The sequence below is a fragment of the Rhinolophus ferrumequinum genome, chromosome 13 (genome assembly GCF_004115265.2).
Source record: "Rhinolophus ferrumequinum isolate MPI-CBG mRhiFer1 chromosome 13, mRhiFer1_v1.p, whole genome shotgun sequence".
NCBI classification, from domain to species: domain Eukaryota; kingdom Metazoa; phylum Chordata; class Mammalia; order Chiroptera; family Rhinolophidae; genus Rhinolophus; species Rhinolophus ferrumequinum.
Genome location: NC_046296.1, coordinates 19,985,708 through 20,006,672, shown reverse-complemented (window position 1 = coordinate 20,006,672; position 20,965 = coordinate 19,985,708). Strand labels below are relative to the sequence as shown.

Sequence of the window (20,965 nt, the reverse complement as noted above, 5' to 3'; positions counted from 1 at the left end):
GTTTTTTTTTAAAAAAAGAAAAAGTCATTTTTTAAACTTCAAATATTTGCTTTAAGCTACTTATTATATAATTATTAATTATTATTATGAAATAAATGTGCCTTTGGAATGGCAGACGCAAATGTGTTTGATAAGGTATTTCAGCTCCTGAGGGTAACCAGGATTGCTTGGAGCCAGTTTCTGGTTGTGTCTTCTCCCAAAAACATATTATGCAGTGTATGCTAACATTGAGTGCTGCTTACGTATTATTCACTCTGCTGGGCCTTAGCATTTGTATTTTAACTTGTAGTTCTGTCTAACCAAGGGTCTCAGTCCAGTTTAGGCTTAAGGTATTTGGGCTTTTTTCCCCCTCCTGTTTAGAGGGCCTCAGTACAGGGCATCAGAATTAGTCTCTGCTCATGTCCTTTTCCCCTTAAGCCACACTCTCCCCAACCCAGTACTTTGCGTGTACGAGTTAACTGTTGACAGTAATTATAGAACTGGAATTTCTTCCATTACCCTTTAAATTCTTTCTGGAACAATTTATAAATAAAATAAGCTATTAGCTTTAGTCTTTTCCCTTTAAACCCATTTAATAAGATTAAACAGATTTACCCATTTATTCCTTACATTAAGGATTCTTGAAAGTGGTCAGGTGGGATTAACCAAGGAAGATTTACTTAGGGAGATGAGCCATAAATTAGTCTTTGAAGGTGGGGATTATCTAATGTTAGCTTCACAAAATCTATAAATCTATTTTGAATAATTTTTTCTTTAAAAAATTTAATGACTTTAGTTGACGAAGAATCTGGCTTGAAGGATTCAGAACCTGAAGGAAAACGCAGGAAGACTGAGGACTCTGTAGGGAAATCAGTGGCAGCTGAGGTCCCCGGAGGTAAAGTAAAAATGACATTTTTTTCAATTACGCATATGAAATAAAAATTCAGTACCATAATAAGGGTTCTGTTGTTTAGATGAGTAATGGTTTAACCTTCTTAGATGGTTATTTTAGAGTGGAAGTTGCCAAGTTTTGCACATTGGCATTTCTGAAAACAGTTTATTAGGCTGTGTTTTAACCTGGCAAGGATATTTTTTATTGTACTCTTGAAGCCTGGGATATGTCTCTTTTTTTATTCCTGGTATTTTTTTTTTTTTTTTGGTGTTCTTGTAAGAATTGAATTACATTTGCCCAGGCAACAGTTGCACTTAAAGTAGAACATGCTGAAGAGCTTAGCTAGCAAACTATGTTCATAGTAACTAAGATGATCTGAAGAGCTCCTTTTTGTTTACCCAGAATATTCCTCAATCAGTCAGTTGCCCATCATTCTGCCTTTTCTTCCTGTTTAATTTTAATAGGGGATTCCAGAGAGGTTTATTTCAAAGACTCCCTATGAGATTCTTTTCCAATGAATTGCTATTCTGAAGGAATTCCCTGGCATTTCTGGAGGCTCTGGAATATTACAGAATTTGTTAAAAAATAAAATAAAGACTTTGGTTTTGTGATTAAAAGCTTAATTGCCCTTGATCCCGAGATCTATAGCAGTGTATATTATGTTTGTATGTAAGTATATACTGTGCTTAGTATGTTTGTCATGTTTAGATAAATTGATTAGCATAGCTATAGATAAATTACTGTAAAGTTTCCTCCTTTCTCTTCCCCCCCTCTCTTCCTATCCTCTAGATTTGGACTTTCTTGTGCCGAAGGCTGGATTCTTCTGTCCAATCTGTTCCCTCTTCTACTCAGGTGAAAAAGCAATGACAAATCACTGCAAGAGTACACGTCATAAGCAAAATACAGAGGTAAATTTTTTTATTTTTAACTCCTCATAAAATCTTCAGGTGTTAGTATTATAATCAAACTAAAGTGTCCACCCAAAAATGTACAGTCTTTCCCTTTCAGAGAATTTTGAAGGTTTGTGCCAGTTGATTAAGTCCCAGATCCTATTCCTCTCCTTCATTGTACCTTACCAGTAACTTCTAGTCTATTTCTTTTCCTCTGGCAGCGTTTGCCAGAGTAGATTCTGTAGCTCACTAGTCCCCTGTGACACTCGTTCAGTGTGGGAAGCTATATATTCTGATGCCCTGTTGCAGAGTCATGAACACGGCGTATTCAAGTTTCTGATTTATCTAGTCAGAAGTTTTCAACCCATTTCCTAAACGGATGTAATTATAACATCTCCTTCCCTTTTTTCTAAGTTGTGTACATCTTTGGGGAGTGCTACTCTAGAAAATCATCATCAGCTATAGTTCTGATTTCTCCTGTTTATGAGTGGTTTTGTACATCCTCTATATTGAATCCGTGGCACAGATACTAATCTAACGTTTGAGCTTTTATTTGCAGGAAACTTAATTAGTCCCCTCCATCAATTTTAGGAGATAGATGCCTATCGTTCCAATTTTAAAGTTGAGGAAACAGACTTAAAGCGTATCTAAATCCAAGTGTCTAATCCCAAGGTCATATAGCTAGTTAGTGGCAGACCTAGGATTTGAACCTAGCTCTGGTTTATTCTAAACTCAAGCCTTTCATTGCTGTGTTCCAGCTTTTCTGGCTCTTTTTCATGCACGAAAGGCCCCCTTTGCACCTTTGTATTGCTGTTCCTTTGTCCTCTCCCAGTCCTGCTTACATTGCTGGCTATTCCTCATATTTTAGGTCTTGACTTAAATATCAGCTTCCAAGGAAGGCCTTTGCCTAAAAAAGACCTAGCTAAAATAGAACACTCCCTACCCCCCAAAAAAGGGCCAATCTCAATCACCTTATTGCATTTTTTTCCTTTGTAGGGCTTACTACCACCTAGAATTTACCTTATTTAATTTTTGTTTCTCTCCCCCAACTGCAATGTAAGCTTCATGAGGTAAAGGCCCTTACCTATCTTGTTGACCACCGAGTGAGTCCCCAGGCACCAAGCATGATGCATGGTATATCATAAAATATCAGATGACTGATGAAGGAAGGAATGTCAGTATAAGGCACTGTGTCTCTAATCTTTATAGGATCAGGCTCTCTTAAATTGTAAATGAAATTTTTAGATTTGTTTGTACACACAGCAAAGCAACATCTAATAAATATTTTATATTGCAAATTACTTTCAACAGAAGTTCATGGCCAAGCAAAAAAAGGAAAAGGAGCAGAATGAGGTGGAAGAAAGAAGCTCTAGGTGATTGGGTGAAAGGGGAAAGAACTCGTTAGAAATTTGTTTAGGGTCCAGTTGATTTGTGTATTTTTGTTTTCACTTAATTTGTAATTTTTGTTTCAGAAGCAAATAGTCACGTTGTACAAATTTCTGATTGCCCTTGATGTAGAGAGACTGATGGGGGAAGTATGATGGGTTTGATTTTTATATCAAATCATCAGGCATGGAGAAATATCTTTTAGAAGTGTTAAAATAAATGTTCCTACTGTATATTTAAAATACCATCTTGTGTTTGTGGCTGATTTATTAAAGACTTGCTTGCCTCTGATTGCAGAAACAGGCTTCTCTATAACTGTTATGACTTGGGATATTTGGGGATTCTTCATGTATTACTGGAAGGCATACCGTGTTTCCCCGAAAATATGACTGGGTCTTATATTAATTTTTGTTTCAAAAGACTCATTAGGGCGTATGTCTTATTTTTTCATGTACAACAATCTACACTTATCCAAATACAGTCAGGTCATCTTCTTCTGGAACATCGTCATAACGTACTAAATGCGTCCTTCTAGCTGACGATCTTAACTGGGGCTTATTTTCGGGATAGGTCTTATTTCCAGGGAACACGGTAGCATGATAGTATTGTACTTTTCTTCAACTGTCCATATACAGGTCAAAGATTTCTTAAAACTCTAAATTTTTCTGGCTGAAGTTAGTTTGCAGTATGTTTGGCCCAAATCAGTTTGAGTGAAACTCCACTTGATTTTTTTGTAACGTGTTAGTTAGGAAGGTATTTTTTCTGCTTCTGGTAGTATCTACTATTTCTGCCATACCCATTTAAAGTAGCTACTTGGAAGTCATTTAGTATTAGCCTGAAAATACAAAGACAAAGCAGCCTTTACTTCCTGTGCACCACTAGAGTCGCTTTTTAAACATTTGAATTATTTAATATGTTTGTAAGAAGTTGTAAAGGTACAAAAAAAAAGAATTCAGTGGCTTGTTAAATGCTGGACACAGCCCTGTACTATAAATTTTTAGATTAGGCCATGCCTCCGACGTAAGTCTTCTGACTTTGAATTGTTTCAGTATCTGATTTCTCAGCTCTTCCAAGATGAGAGTGTACCAATTAATAATAGAAGGTGAGCGGAGGAAAATAAAAACAACTACTTTTTTAGGTCTCTTACTCCCATCACAGCAAAGGAGTTACCTCACAGTCAACAAGAATAGAGTGAAGAACCAAAAACAGCAACTTTTTGTTGTTGTTCACCAAACTCATCTGTACATTCAGTTCAGACAGCCACAGCCTGTGCAAAATGACAAAATACTACACGCTACAGACTGAGGAATGGGTTGGGGAGGGGTATGGGTTGTGAGTGCCAAGAGTCTGTGGTAATTAAAACTGGGTAGGTGAATGAGGTAATGAGTGGGAGAAGAGCTATTATCATGTTTTCCCAAAAATAAAACCTAGCCGGACCATCAGCTCTCATGTGTCGAGCAAAAATTAATATAAGACCGGGTCTTCTATAATATAATATATAAGACTGGGTATAATATTATAATAATATAATATAATACCGGGTCTTGTGTTAATTTTTGCTCCAAAAAGGGCATTAGAGCTGATGTTCCAGCTAGGTCTTATTTTCAGGGAAACGTGGTAAACGTTTGGAGAATAAAATGCCAGCAAGCTACAGCAGCACAGAGTAAATAAGAATCTTTACTTTTAAAGGTGCCAGATGGGCACTGGACTTATCAGGGGAATCACTTCATAGAGTGTGTCCAATGCTCTCTACTCCTGAAGGTAAAGTAATACTGAATGTCAACTATAACTAAATATATAGGTATATATAGTCACGGGATGTGGAGTACAACAGAGGGAAGATAGTCGATGGTACTGTAATAGCTATGTAAGATGTCAGAGGGGCAGTAGCTTGGGGGGAGGGTTATCACTTTATGAGGGGTTTAAATGTCTTTACTACGTTGCTTTGTACACCTCAAACTAATTATATCTATATAAATTCCCAAAAGAATCTTACTTGTAAAGAATCTTCTCCTGGGGCTGCTTCTGAAGCTTTTAAAATCAGAGAAGTTATGACCTGTTTAATCTTGATTGGATTTACCTTGGAGTTGAATTTTAAGACTTTTAGTGTAAAACTCTTATTTCCTTCAAATTGGTTATCTTGAATTTGGGATTCTAAATTACAAAAAGAACCACTGAAACATAAATATGGTAAGAGTGATGATACTTGTGTTCATCCAAGTGACAGATACTGATAGTTAGCTATACGTAGTAAATAATGTTTCTCTTTGCTGCTTTTTGCACTTAAGACAGAATTTTTGTCATTGGGCTCCAAATACAAAAGAGTTTTGTGTTTTTATAAAAATAAACATACACTCTTTACATATAATTTTAGAATTGTTCTAGAGTTTTTCAGAAAACCTTGAAATACCTCTCTCCTTTCTTTACACTACACATACTGAGTGCAATTTACATAACAGTTTCTGCTTATTTGCTGGTTGAGGGATATAATTGGATTGTGGCTTACTTTTGAATTATTTTTTAAAATATATGAGAGTTGGGATTTAAAGTTCTAAAATTTTATTTCAGTATTTTATTTATTTGATTGTGGAAAATACCAAGCATATTAAAAAGAATAGGATCATTTACTCTTGTGTACTATATAATTACCTAGTTTCAACAATTAGCAGCGCAGGGTCAAATATATATCTCTACTGTCACCTCTTGTATTATTTTAAAGTAAATCTCAGCATGGCATTTTACCCATAAATGTTTCATTATGTATTTCTGAAAGATTCTTTTTAACATAACGAATAACATTAAAATAATTTTTATTTAAGTAAAATCTAGTTCAGGTTTTCTTCTGTCTCATAAATGATTTCTGTTTTTTTCCTGTGTTTATATCAAGATCCAAATAACATTCATGCATTGTGACTGGCTTAGTAGGTCTTTTAAGTTATTTTTAGTATTTTTAGTTATATAGACTCTGTTCTTGGAATTTATTTGATGAAGAAATGAGATGTTTGGTTCTGCAAAGCCATGCTGCTCCAGATACGGTCTTTGGAACCTGATGCCAGTCCACGAACTGTTTGGTACCAGTTTGTGGTGACTAAAGTACAGAAACTGAGAGTGTTCAGGAACTTTGTCACAGTTTGACAGTGACTTTATGTCTGTCTGTTTGTTGAATTTAATAAAAAATGGGGGTTATATGTTTTTTTGTGTTTTTTTATTTTACTTTTTTCTATTTTACAAATCATTTTTTCTGTATTTTACTAAGTATTAGTCCATGATCGATTAGAAATTAGGGGGAAAAGAAAAGGAAAAATAAACCGATCCATCTCATAGTTTGAGAAGCCCTGCTTGAAGGGTTTGCCACAGTCTGAATTTTTTGATTGCAGCCTTGTAGTGTAATTTTAACATATTCCTCTGTCCTCTGTATATCTTATAAATTGGTAGTCAATATAGAAACTTGATCAGAATTTGGTTTTTTCTTTCTTTTTGGCAAGACTGCTTCAGACAATTATGTGGTCTTCTGATCAGAAGGCACAAAATAATCTGGTTGTTTTCTTTGGGATATTAGTCGCAGTTGATACTCAGAGCCTTGATGCATTTATTGGTTCATTAGGCATTGCAGCAAAACAATGATATTTTAATTATGTTCTTCATGTAGAAGCTGGAATACTTTTCCAAAAAGAGAAACTTGCTCTCATCTGCTATTTGGTTACTCAGTGGTATAGTTTGTGTAAGAAAAACATGATACATATTTATATTGATTCATTTTTATTTACCAGTTTTTCCCACAATGAATTGCTGCATTGGCATTCACCAAGTTTGGAAATATTTAAGGATTAATTTGAATTCATGAATTTTAACATGTTTAATATTGCAGACCTTCGTAGTGTCAACTTTATTGATGCTCAGATTGTCCTGTTTTGGGCCTTTTTGATTTGACTTCTCATTCTTTTAATGCGACACTACTAATTTTCATAGGTTTATTACTACCCGTCTATGAAGATGTTGCAAGTTCACCTGATATGCTTTTGTCCCAGATCTGAAGTCAGCCATTTCTTTAAGGAAGAGTGGCTACGTTGGGTGTTTATTGCTTCTGTTGTGGTTATTACTTTTCAGTGATCAGAACTTGGAAATGTATGTTCTGTTTTTAAGATAAAATGAATCACGATCATGCTGATTCTTCTGGTGCAAATTCAGGACTCGCAGGTATTTATTTACCTCTTCTATCTTAAATCTAGATCTTCTTTGTCCTATATCAGGAATTCTAATTCTCAAGGATATCAGGTTGATAGAATTAAACTATCACAAATTGCAAGCTATGTCATTTTATATATATCACAGAGCAATAGTACTAAAGACCACAACCAGCAACATAATTATCAAAAACAGGTAAAAATTTTTTTTCCATTGGAAGTCCTAGCCATAGCAGTCAGACTAGACAAAAAAATAAAAAGGCATCCAGATTGGAAAGGAATAAGTGAAACTCGTGTATTTTCAGATGACATGATACTATGTATAGAAAACCCTAAAGACCACCAAAAAACTATTTAGAACTAATACATGACTTCAGTGAAGTGATTTGGCTACCATCATCCTCCAATCACGAGGCTCTCTAGGCTTTGGAAGAAATGTGCTATAGCCAGTAAAGTAGAGAAACAGTGCATATGGGCCCAGCATGACATCTTTACACTTCTGGATCAACCAACATAGAAGCCATCCTCCCTCTGGATTTCCAGTCCTGAGAACTGAAACATTTTCTTATGTTTGACTCAGTTTTGTCGCACTTTCTCTCAAACTCATATAGCTTTGGATATTGAACTAAGGAATTTGAACTTTATCCCATGGTCAACAGAAAATTTGCAGACTTTTAAGATGAAATTCCATACTTAAAACAATCACATTTACACAGCGCCTTTTGCATGCCATCCACTTTGGTGCTGATGTAAGAGAACAGTTTAATGTTCACCCTTTGTCTAATGTGATATTGCTACTTTTCTTGTTGTCCAGTAGGCTCCTGGCCCTGTTCATCTCCCCATCTTTGCTTTAAACACCCCCACACAGAATGCCTGTCGTGCCTCATGGACAATCCCAAGCTGCTTCCTCTGCACCCCGGCCTGCTTCCTAATGCCAGTAGTTACTTCACACTTTCATACTTTTTAGGCTCTTTTGTTGCAGCTTTCTCTGCAGCAAAATTTGGTGCTGGGGAGAATTTCAGATGTCATCAAGGCCAGTCCTTAGATGCTTGAAGATTCTTCGTGGCACTTCCACCACTCATCCACTGAAGGAGTAGTACTAGTCCTGGGTGTTCCCATTGTGGCCAGTTTCATTTTTAGATCTAGTTATAATCCTCTTAGAATTCAGGTTTTATAAACCTAGAGGTAATCCAAGTGAAAAGTTACCAGTTTAGGGTGCCTTGGATTGCAAACTGTTAGGTATTTCCTATTTGCCCCACCAGATCACCCTTCTCCCTTTTCCACCTTATTTTTTGACTTAGGAGGCTAACCTATGTGGATTGCATCCCTTGCTGCTTCACTTCTGACGGTTTGAACAATGAGGTGCCAGGGCAGGAAATTGAAACGGGAGGTGAAGTCGATGTTTATCTTAGCTCCCTCCCTGCAGGATCACCTCAGTCTGGCTTCGTTCCTCAAAGATCTGTTTCCGTCAAGGTCACATTCTTTATGGGACTTTCTCCTGGGTTCCAGTGACTAGTAATTACTGTTACTAGTCCTAGGGTGCTGAACTGTATATACCTATTGTGGTTCCCCTACACCCTGTCCATACCTTTGTAAATAGCCCCTTTATTAAACCTTCCTCAAGTTCTCCTAATGTCACTTTGCCATCTGTTTCTTATTGGGACCCAGCCTGATAGAATGATTGGTACTACAAGTGGCTTTAGGAAACTGACCTTCAAAACGGTTGACATTAAAAAAAAATAGACGGGCTATATTAATAACAGGTAAATTAGACTTCAAAGCAAAGTGTATTACTAGAGATAATTCAAGACATTACATGAAGTTAAAAGGATCACTCCACCAAGAAGATGTAGCAATCCTAAATGCATACATCAAACAAAGCTTCAAAATACATGAAGCAAAAACTGGTAGAGCTAAAAGGAGAAGCAGAAACCCAGTTATAGTTGGGGACTTTAATGTCCCACTCTCACCAATTGATAGAACTGCTAGAGAGAAAATCGAGAATATATAGGACTGAACATCAAATCAACAGAATTTAATGGACATACACGCAGCCACCGTAAATATGCATTCTTTTCAAGTGCCCATGGAACCAACATAGAACCATCATCTGGACCATAAAACCTGACACATTTAAAAGAATTGTAATCATACAGAATATGTTCCTGACCATAGTGGAGTCAAATTAGAAATCAGAGGCATAATACAAAAATCACCAAACACATGGAAATTAAACAGCACACTTATAAATAATCTATGGGTCAAAGAAGTCTCAAAGGAAAAAAATACATAGACTTAAATGAAAATGTAAACAATGTGAAAATTGGGATACAACTAATAAAGTACTGAGGGAAATTTATAGCACAAAGTGCTTACATTACAAAAGAAGAAAGCTTCAAATCATTAAGTTCGTATCTCAAGAAACTAGAAAAAGAAGAGCAAAATAAACCCACAGCAACCAGGAGGAAAGATGATAAAGGAAAAATCAATGAAATAGAAAAGTAAAATGAGAGGGAAAAATTAATGAAATAATAATGTCTAGTCCCCCCAAAATGTGTTGATAAATCTCTAGCAAGGTTAACAAAAAGAAGACCTACTAATATCAGGAGTGAAATGGAATGTTGCAACAGATTCTGCAGCCATTAAAAGTGCAATACAATTAACAACTCTGCTTAAATTCAATAATTTAGAAGAAATCAAATTCTTCGAAAATCGCAAACCACCAAATCTAAGCCAAGATAAAGCAGAAAATCTAATCCTAAAATTGAATTTGTAATTAAAAACTCTCAAAAAAGATACCTCCGAGCCCATATGGTTTCGCTGGAAAATTTTACAAAACTTTCAAAGAATTCGCTTATACTGTCTCCCAGAAAATAGAAGAAGGGTTACTTCTCATTTTATGAGGGATATAGTCCAGATCTGCAAGGCTGGCTCAGTATTGGAAACTCAATCAGTGTAATCTACCACATGATACCAGTTGATTCAGAAAAAGGCATTTGACAAAACTTAACATCCATTCATGGTAAAATAAAACAACAAAACCAATTCTTGAGTACACTAAAAATACAGGGAAACTTTCTCAGTCTCATGAAGAGGATCTACACAAAAACATACTCAATTTTGAAAGACTGAATACTTTTCCTCTGAGATCAGGAACAAGGAAAGGATGTCACTCTCACCACTGCTATTCAACATAGTACCACAAGTTCTGACCATTGCAAGAAAAAGAAGAAAAGGCAAACATTGGAAAGAAGTGAAACTATTTGCAGATAACATTACTGTCTACATAGAAATTCCCAGAAGTAATAAATGGGTTCATTAAGATACAAGATTAACACAAAAGTCAATTGTATTTTCTATATACTGATAACAAATGGAAAGCAAAATTTTAAAAAATGCAATAGCATTTACAGTTGGCCCCAAAGAAATTTAGGTATAAGTGTACCAAAACATGTATAAGATTTGTATAATGAAAATTATAAAGTGCTGATGAAAGAAGTTAGGGAGAGCTAAATAATGGAGATTTTATTGTGTTCGTGGATTGAGAAATTCAACAGCAAAGATGTTAATATTAATCTAAATTGTTCTGTAGGTTTAATGCAATTCCTATCAAAATCCCAGCACTTTGTTTTTTAGACATAGAGTCTAAGTTTATACGGAAAGGGAAAAACCCTAAAATAGCCAAAACAATTTTGAAAAAGAATAAAGTGGGAGGGAGGAATCACTTTCCAATGTTAAGCCTTACTATATAGGTGTAGTAGTCATTAGTACTGGCAGAGGGGTGACCGTTAGCTCAGTTGGTTAGAGTATGGTGCTAATACCGTTTCCCCAAAAATAAGACCTAGCCGGACAATCAGCTCTAACGCGTCTTTTGGAGCAAAAATTAATGTAAGACTCGGTATTATATATTATTATATAAGACCCCAGACTGGGTCTTATATTAGTTTTTGCTCCAAAAGATGCATTAGAGGGGTGGTCCAGCTAGGTCTTGTTTTCAGGGAAACACAGTCGTAGATGGGACCTTTGGGAGGTGTTTAAGTGGAGGGTGGAAGCCTCATTAATAGGATTAGTGCCCTATAAGAGGCTCCAGTTATATTCCTAGCCGCTTCCACCATCTGAAGATACAATGGGAAGACTGCAACTTGGAAGGAGACCTCACTCACTCAACCATGCTGCACCCTGACCAAGATTTCCAGCCTCTAGAACTGAAAAGTAAATTGCCATTGTTTATAAACCACCCAGTCTATGTTAACTTTGTTATAGCAGCCCAAAAAGACTAAGCTTAACACCATTTTTACAGCTGTTACAGAACATAAATGTTTGTGGCTTCATTTCTAAATTGTTAATACTAGTCACACATTCCAATAATAACAACAATAGTAACACCTAATATTTATTGAACGCTCTCCATGCACCAGGCACATACAAGGTCTGACAATTAAGTTCATGAACTCGATGTTGCTAACCTTTTTTGATACCAGAGGGCTTATTCATTATGAATTTGTACCAACTGGACAAACAGTTAACCAAGTTTACTATTTGGAAGTGCTGAAAAGGCTGCGTGAAAAAGTTAGACGACCTGAACTTTTTGCCAGCAAATCATGGCTCTGCCTTCACAACAATGTACCAGCTCACACAGCACTGTCTGTGAGGGAGTTTTTAGCCAGTCAACAAATAACTGTATTGGAACACCCTCCCTACTCACCTGATCTGGCCCCCAATGACTTCTTTACCCGGAGATAAAGGAAATATTGAAAGGAAGACATTTTGATGACATTCGGGACATCAAGGGTAATATGATGACAGCTCTGGTGGCCATTCCAGAAAACGAGTTCCAAAATTGCTTTGAAAGGTGGACTAGGCACTGGCGTCGGTGCATAGCTTCCCGAGGGGAGTACTTCGAAGGTGAGCTTAGTGATACTCAGCAATGAGGTATGTAGCACTTTTTCTAGGATGAGTTCATAATTGTGTCAGATCTTTGAATAATGTATGTAAAGCACTATTAGAGTTCTCCAGAGAAACAGAACGAATCAGATATATATAAATACATAGCTTTATTATGAGGGATTGGCATTTGCGATTATGGAGGCTGAGAAATCCCATGATCTGTCCTCTGCAAGCTATAGACCCAGAACAGCTGGTGATGTAGTTCTGGTCCCAGCCCACAGGGCCGAGAACTAGGGCGGAGTGGGGTGCAGTGCGGGCGGAGGTTGCTGATGGTATAAGCCTGGTCAGTCTGAAGGTCCAAGAACCAGGAGCACTGATATCCAAGGACAGGAGAAGACGGATGTACCAGCTCAAGCAGAGAGCACATTCAGCCTTCCTCTGCCTTGTTCTGTGCAGTCCCTTCACGCCCTCAGCACACTAGAGATGCCCACCTACAGTGGTGAGGGTGATCTTTATTCCGTCTACTTATGCAAATGCTAATCTCTCAGAAACACACTCTCAGACTCACCCAGAAATAAGATTTTACTAGCTATCTGGGCATCCCTCTGCCCTGTCAAGTTGGCACATAGAGTTAACCATCACAGACACCCTGTGAGGCAGATATATTCCCCATTTTACAGGTAAGGAAATCGAGCCTCAGGAAGGTAAGGTAACTTGCCCAAGACTACAGCTAGGAGGTAAAGAGCTAAGGTTGATTCCCGGTAGTCTGACTCAGAGTCATCCTCTTACACTGCTGCCATTGTTTTCTTGTCCTACTGGTTTTACAGTTTTTAGCTGCCTTTTATCTCCCTCAGCTTCTCCCCACTCCTCCCAATGCTGTCTTTTTCCACTTAAAGCCAAATTTCTAGACAAACAGTCTCAGTCCTTGTGAAATGTACTCCGTGTGGATTCAGGAGTGCATTCATCTGGCATTTTAGATTATGGTCCCAAGAGCCAAGGCCTGCTCTTTGACAATACCTTGGTTAGTGGTTCCTGGTTGTTGGTCAAAAAAGGGACATTTTAAAAGCCAGATTCTTGGGCCATTTGCAGACATTCGGATTCAGTAGGTCTAGGAGTGCAGGGGACTCAGTGTCTCCATTTTTTTTTACAAGATTCTGATGCAGGAGACCTTCAGATTGGCCACACTTTAAGAAACACTGATAAGTCGAATACTCAGCCTCTGTCGTTTCCAAAGTGCCAGCCTACAGCCCAGGAAGAAACATTGAAAATGCTACCTGTTTGTTGCCCTCTTAACTCCTGGAAATAGTCTCTAGGCCTTTTCTGGTGGTGTCTGCCCATGAACCAGCAGGAGTCCTTTGGTATGTGAGCTTCAGAAAGCTCTCTGGCTCATCTCTGCCCTGAGACACACAGCAGGGACCCCCCTCACCTGCATCAACTCTGCCAAAGCCCTCATTCTGTGCCTTAGCAGGGGACCACCCCATCACCAGTACTCTACTCTTCCCCCTGCTGGAGCCTGGAACAGATTGCCTGTTTGCTAAGATTGGTGCGTCCTAGGATGTTGTGACCTCTTCCAGAAGATGAGATAGCCTCACTTAGAAAAAGTTTAATTCCTGTTCTGCTATTCATTCCTTACCTTAGTTTGGTTCCCCCTGCTTCCTCAGAAGGGCGGGCACCCTCTCCCACCCCACCCCCACCCAGTGTGTGCGCGTGCACGTGCTTTCCATCATTTTGTACTTTCCATCACTCATCCTCTGGAATTAATTCAAAAGGACCGGGCATACAGATGGACCTTCTCTCATTAGCCCCAGAGTACTTCATCCTGCATTTCAGCAGACAGGCTGCTTTCTACTGCCTGCTCAGTCTGAGGGCTTTTAGGAGCAATTTCAGACCAGAGGAACCCCAACCCTCCATTCGGAACACACTCCTTTCCACTGTATTAGCAGCCGTGTCTGAACAGATGAAAATAAAAACTTCCTAATTATTGAGCGTTTACTAAGTGTTTATTACGGTAGATTCTCGGGAAGTTCCCTTCCGTGGGGAACGTAGAACCCTCTGACACTACCGTGAGTGTTTCTTCTCAGGGGAGGCAGATGAGATGACCAGAGTGTGACCAGGGTCTGTGCTGCTTAGCAAGCTTCACAAGATCTGTATGGCAGAGAACGTACACACCATGCAGTGTGCTCAGAGGGTCTGTTAAAAATCTCTTGCTGCTTTTTCTATTGGAAAACAGTATCCAACTTGTCACTTGGTTTCTTAGTGAGGTGGGAGAGCTGACCCTCATTTTCTACCCTTTTGATGATGGCCTGGTTGTCAGAGGCTCAGTGTATTTAGTTGCCTATGGCTGCTCCAACCAATTGTCACAACTGTGGCAGTTAAAGCAACAATTTATTTCACAGTTCTGAGGCCAGAAGTCCAACTGCGGTAGGGCCGTGCTTCCAGCGGAGGAAGCGTTCCTTGCCCCTTTTAGTTTGTGGTGGCTGCCTGCGTCCCTTGACGTGTGGCCCCATCGCTCCCATCTCTGCCTCCATCTTCACGTCATCTTCTCTGTGTGCACCTGTCTATTCTCCCTCTGCGTCTCCCTCGTAAGGACATGTGATTGCATTCAGAGTCCACTGGGATAATCCAAGGTAAACGCCCCCTCTCTAGATCCCTAACTTCATCACATGTTTTGCCGCATAAAATAATATTATTCATAGGTTCTGGGGGTTAGGAAGTGAATATATCTTTGTGGAGGCATTTTCCTGCCTACTACACTTGGCTGTGGGAAGCAGGCACCCTCTGTAGTCAAGCCCCCAAAGATGGAGCAAGGCAAGCCCATGCCATGGCCCTGGACCATTTAGACAATTGAAGAATCTCACTTCAGCAGAGAGCAGGAACAGAGTGGACATCTTGGCATTTGATAGGAAATAAAGGATAAATAAAATATTTTGATCAGCCTCTGTATCCTGATGGACTGTAATTTCTTACCTACTATGACCAAAAAAAAATCTAGGCCAGAGAAGAGAGGCACCCCTGATTTTGGAAAATGCCCCTGACAACACACACACACACACACACACACACACACACACAAAGGGACAGAAGGAGAGATCTCACCTTGTCCTCCAAGGAGTTTTCAGGATTACATCAAAACCCAACTCCTCATATTCTCCACTCCCTCTCTTTTTTTCTGGTCTGATCCCAGCCATAATTCCAAAGGAGAGGAGGTAGGCAGAAATATAAGACACTAGTGATGCTTAATACACTTGAACGTCATAGCTGAGGTTCTTTTATAGCAAAAAACAGAACTCTGCTTCAAGTTACCCTAAGCAAAATGTGGAGGGATTCACTACAAAGACGCTGGGTATGTCACTGTGATTCTTGGCTGTTAGCAAGAGTAGCTGAGCCTTGGCATTGGAAACGAGGATTACAGGAAAGCTGTGGGGGCTCAGAATGGAGGGAAGCTGGCGGCCTCGGGTGGGAAATGGACAGGACTCCGAGCAGCAGGAGCCACAGCTACAATTCTCCATCCTACAGCAGGAAAAGGCTAGGCATTGCCTGTCACTGCAGCTGCCACGTCTGACTTTCTGAAGCTCCTTAAGGACTTAACTTCAAATTCCAGAAGACAATGCCCAACTGGCTGAGCCTGGGCCATGCTGAAAAGTGATGGGTAGAGGGAGGCCCTGATCTCTGAAGCTTCCAGAGAGAGAGAGGCAGGCACATCTGTTCCCAAAGACTATTCATGAGGAATAGTGAGAGTGTTTTAGGAAGGAGAGATCAAAAGCTGGGAGCCCAAAATGACAACCACCTCCAAGGCCATCTCAGAATTCATGGACAGAGAGACTCACAAGGAATGGGCTCCAGAAACCTTCATCTCTCTGTTCCTTCCACCTCACCCCCTGCTTCTGATCTTGTTTCCTCTGACTGCAGAAATTTGTCCACGTTCCCATGCATGGAGGGCTCCTTGTGGGCCACCAATTTTATTCATCTCAGCTTCAGCCACACACACAGGTTTGCATCTCAGTCCCAATTCCAAATTCTCAGGTGAGATCATCAGATTGGTTCAGCATGAATCAGGTGTCTTTCCCGGTTGCCAGGGGATGGTCTCAGAGAGCATGGTTCTTTTTAATAGAGAAGAGACATCCCAAACATGTCCTGCATATTGAGAAAGTTGGGGTGCATTCTCACTAGGGCTCATTTCTGTACACATTTAGGCTCTGTACATGGAAAGTTTGAAAAGAACCTGCTCTGTGAATACATGATGTAGGGAAGTTGGGAGAGGGATGTTGAACCTATAAAGAAAACTGGTTCTTTTCAAACCACTTTAGTCACACCATATTTGCAAGCAGCTAGGTGCTTCTTAGATCCAATTTTAGCTCTGCCTTAAAGCAGGTTCAGGTTACTTTATGCATCTGAATAGAGCCAAACTGTACTTCTTTAAAAATAGACCATAATTTGGGCTTTCCCTAGATCAACAGGGCCTTGCCCTTTTTCCCAATGAAATTAAGCTTTACTCCCTACTTGGTACCCTTCTCTAAACTTGAATGTGACAAAGTCCTGCAACATACAAGGCATCCTATCAATCTTGGTTAAATGAATGAATGAATGAATCAATCAATCAATCACTTCATCCTAGCTGAAGGTCTTTTTCTCCAGCAACACATAATGACCAAGTGCAGCAGTAAAAAGCTGGATCTACACCTGCTCTGCAGAATGCCCCGCCTACTTCCTTCTGCTTTACTCGCTCTATCCCCACGGTCACCACCTGTGGGCCAAGTCACTATCATGTCATCCTCTGACCCTCTGTTGTCGTTTATAACCGGTCTCTTCTCCTCCATTCTGGCTCCTTACATTCATTCTCCAAAAAGCAGCCAGAGGGAGCTTTTGAAAATTAAATGAGATCTTGTTCCTCTAGACTGAGACCCCTGTGTGGGACTCTCCAGCCTCCCCTCGGCCAGCCCTCCACCCTCCCAGTCTGCACTCCAGCCACAACGATCTTTCCCCTCAGTCTTCCCAGGGCCGTGACCCAGATCATTCCCTTCCTTGTCTCTAGAACATGGTTTTCCTGTGTCCCAACCTCAGTCTTGTCCAGTGAGCCCTACTTGGCCTTCAGATCTCATCCAAAATAGCGCTCACGGTCCCTGGGTCCCTGCTATCTGCTCTCACCCCCATTTCCTGACCTTTATTTCACATACAGATTTGTAATGGTCTGTGGTTGGCTTGATTATTTCGTAAGTGTCAATTTCCTCCACCGAAGAGGAAATTTGAAATCAGGGACTATACTAGTTTTCTCAAACTGCCAGAAAATACCACACACTGAGTGACTTACACAATAGAAATTTATTTTCTCAACAGTTCTGGAGGCTAGAAATGCAAGATCCAGTTGTCGGTCAGCAGGTTTGGTTTCTCCTGAGGCCTCTCTGCTTGGCTTGTGGATGGCGGCTCTCATTGTGTCCTCACATGGGCTTTCTTCTGTGTGACCACCTCCCTGGCATCTATTTGTCCAAATTTTGTTTCCCCTTTTTGTTTAAGTATTTAAAATGTTATTTTCTGTGTATACACAGCACATTACTTAATTATATAAGCAATCACTTGGTGTCCACAAGCTGAGGGAAGCTTGATTTTAAATATAACAACTGTTTATTCATAGGTGCTGAATTTACATGGTTGGTGCAAATTTCCTTATAAGAACACCTGTCAGACTGGATTAGAACCCACTCTGACAGCCTTGATTGAACTTAATCACCTTTTTAAAGACCCTATCTCCGAATACAGTCACGTTCCTAACTGGGGGTTAGGGCTTCAACATGTGGATTTGAAGGGGACACAATTCAGCCCATAACGGGGACCATGTCACTTCTGTTCCCCATTGTGTCCCCATTCCCCAGGATGGTGGTTGGCATATTGTAGGACTCGGTATATTCCTCTCAAATTAATGACTGAATTTAACCCTCTCTTTTCCCCATCTTACAATGTGCTAGAGGCAAAGAAAAGAGGAGGGACAGATTGCAGCAGGACCCTAAATGACCACAGGAAATGTTTGCTATCCTGATTTCAAAATTACCTTTGGCGGGGTATTGCTCCCCCCTAGTACCTCCTTCTGGGGACAAACCAGCCTTCTGTCAGCAGCTGATCCCTCCTACCCTGGGTGCATGTGCGGCCCCCATGTGCTGCTGGGGGAGGTTTTGCTGACAGCTGCACACCCATCCAAGTGGCCCTCTTTAGTAGGTGAGTCACCCGACTGCTGGGAGCGCAGATGGACACGGCTCCCGGAAGGCAGCATAGCAATAGGTGCTAGGACCTAAAAAAAGCCATGTCCTTCGACCTTATAATTTCAAGGCTAGGAATCCAATCTGAAAAACTAGCAGAGGGGAACTCGAGATGGATTTATATCTCAGTTTTTATGTAAAAAACTATTTCTCACTATTATAATAGTGAGGATCTGGGAAGAGCCTAAATGTGTAACAAAAGGACAAAGCTTTGTGAATCTAGTACATTCATGTAATGGAAAATTATGTAGCTATTGAAAAAAATGTCTATGAAGAATTATTAATGATGGAATAAAATGTTACATGAAAAAGCAGGACATGTACACTGATCTCAGAAGTATAATAAATACTATAATTTACATGCATATTATTTAGAGGAAAAAGCCTACCGTGTTTCCACGAAAATAAGACTTAGCTGGACAAATGCGTCTTTTGAAACAAAAATTAAGACCCGGTATTACATTGTCTTAATGTAATAAGACAATTACATTAAGTCTTATGTACTCAATACATTGTATTGTATTATATTATATGGTATTGTATTATATTATATTATAGACCCAGTCTTATAGTAAAATAAGACCGTGCCTTATTTTTTGCTCCACATTTAATTTTTGCTCCGAAAGACGCATTAGAGCTGATTGTCTGGCTAGGTCTTATTTTTGGGGAAACACGGTAGATTGGTAAATATCCAAATGTTAATACTATTTCTTTTAGATTCAGAGATTTCTTTCTTTTATGCTTTTTGTGTTCAAAGTAGCATGCGTTGCTTTTACAACCAGAAAAGAGAGGGCGAAGTTTTTAAGGCAGCCGGCACATCTTGTCAATGAAATTCCTCAGCCTGGGGCTTCTCTTCGTCAAAGCGCCTGCCGAGCGCCTACTCTCCAGCTTGTCTGGGGGACCTCGCGTCCTAACCAGGGCGGACCAGCTGGCTCTGCGGGACAGTGCTCGAGTCCCCGCGGCGGGAGGAGGCCACGGGCTTGGCTCTGCGCCCGGCCAGAGGTGGAAGGTCAGGGGAGGGGCTGAGCCTCTGTCCTGTCCCGGAGCGAAATCTGGACTGTGCGGGCGCCCGGAGACCTAGTCCAGCCACCGGCCTTTAGGGGCGCCGCCCAGCCCTCTGTTCCACCGTCAGGTGCAAAATGCCGTGTCATTGGGAGAGTCTGCGGCCGGCGCATTGAATTACAGCTCAACAAGCCCGGGTAGGGCGGCGGGGATAGAAGATGATTAGAAACCCCTGTTCTCGGAGAGTGTACTGACCAGCTGAGTAAGCGCAGCGGGGGAGGGGACCGAGGGTAGCCCCTTGGAGTCGCCCGGGGCTGTCCTATTCCTCGTTAAGAACAGCAGCTCTGGGCCGGGAGCCAGCGATCCCAACCGGCCTCCCGCCGCCAGCCCTCTCCAGTGAGGGGACCCACGAGCTGCGTGCGCCTCGGCGATCCTGCGATCTTCCCTAGCCCTCTCCGCGCCCAGGGCGCGCGGGGCCCTTACTCTCTCACCAGTCATGCTGAGGGTCTTCATCCTCTATGCGGAGAACGTCCGCACCCCGGACACCGACATCAGCGATGCCTACTGCTCCGCGGTGTTTGCAGGTAGGAGGGTGGGGCCAGGTAGGGGAACCTGCGGCTCTCCACCCGAGAGAGTGCCGGGACGTGAGACACAAGACGCCATGCCCCGACCAGGCTGACTTTGAGGGTTGCAAAGACACACATCCTGGGGGAGGGGAGACTCAGAGGGAAACAGGCAAAAAGGGAAAGGTGGCTGAGTGGCGCTTCTCAGGACCGGCAGCTGAGCCCGAGTTGGGGCAAAAGTGAGCCTGGAAGGCGGGACCAGCATCTCTCTTCTCACTGTGCTGGATCTCTTAACAGAGGTCTTTCCACGCTGTGGGCTGCAAAGCTTTGCGCTGCCAGGCTCCCCTTCTCTCCCCGGAAGGCTGGGTCTCAGCCCTATTTATAACCCAGCTCTCCTCCCTCTGCGCCTGGGCCTGGCCGCTCTGCTGGGCCTTCGCTCTCTGTCAAAGGCTGGGCTGGCAGGCAGAAAGCCTCTGGGGGCAGAGGCACCGCCCATCGTCCAGAAATCCTACCCTGGCTTTGGGCATAGAATGGGGGAAATTTAGCGGCTAGAAAGAGCTGTCACCAGCACCAACCTCTAGGGACTTTCTCCCCTACCCCGAGACTGGAGCATGTGGGGGTGGTTTCTGGGGGTGGTATCTCCCTCATCAGATTGGGGTTTCCTGGAGCAGAGAAGCCTCCTCCACTATCACATTGAGACTTCCCACAGGATGATCTTTACATGGTTATGACTAGACTTTTCCTTCAGGAGGTGAGGGCTGAGTCCTGTCTACTTCCCCTCAACCCCCCTCAGGGCCAAGCTAGAGCTGGGGCTACACAGCTGGGTCTTTGGGTGTGGAGCCGTACTGGGCTAAAAGGACCAGGCGCAAGAGTGCGGGAGCTACCTCCCCACCCATCCTGTGCATTCCTCCGTCTCCTTTCCTGTCATCCCAGG

The 20,965-nt window shown here is 41.3% G+C and overlaps 2 protein-coding genes across 15 annotated transcripts in view; both read left to right on the top strand.

Annotated features, from left to right (window-relative positions):
- The window catches only part of ZNF638 (zinc finger protein 638), a 115,896-nt gene extending 112,502 nt beyond the window's left edge, over positions 1–3,394 (top strand). For all 5 annotated transcript variants that reach the window (XM_033124412.1, XM_033124411.1, XM_033124413.1 and 2 more), the window contains exons 26-28: positions 776–874; positions 1,661–1,779; positions 3,073–3,394. In XM_033124412.1, the coding sequence (XP_032980303.1) occupies positions 776–874; positions 1,661–1,779; positions 3,073–3,138 (284 nt within the window). In that variant the 3' untranslated portion in view covers positions 3,139–3,394. The remainder of the gene's footprint in view (positions 1–775; positions 875–1,660; positions 1,780–3,072) is intronic.
- A 15,996-nt stretch (positions 3,395–19,390) lies between these two features.
- Positions 19,391–20,965, top strand: part of DYSF (dysferlin) — a 207,617-nt gene continuing 206,042 nt past the window's right edge. For 5 of the 10 annotated variants that reach the window (XM_033124799.1, XM_033124793.1, XM_033124791.1 and 2 more), the window contains exon 1: positions 19,965–20,052. In XM_033124799.1, the coding sequence (XP_032980690.1) occupies positions 19,965–20,052 (88 nt within the window). Of the gene's footprint in view, positions 20,053–20,965 lie in introns of all 10 variants that reach the window. The other 5 variants (XM_033124795.1, XM_033124787.1, XM_033124801.1 and 2 more) reach the window with 3 other exon arrangements.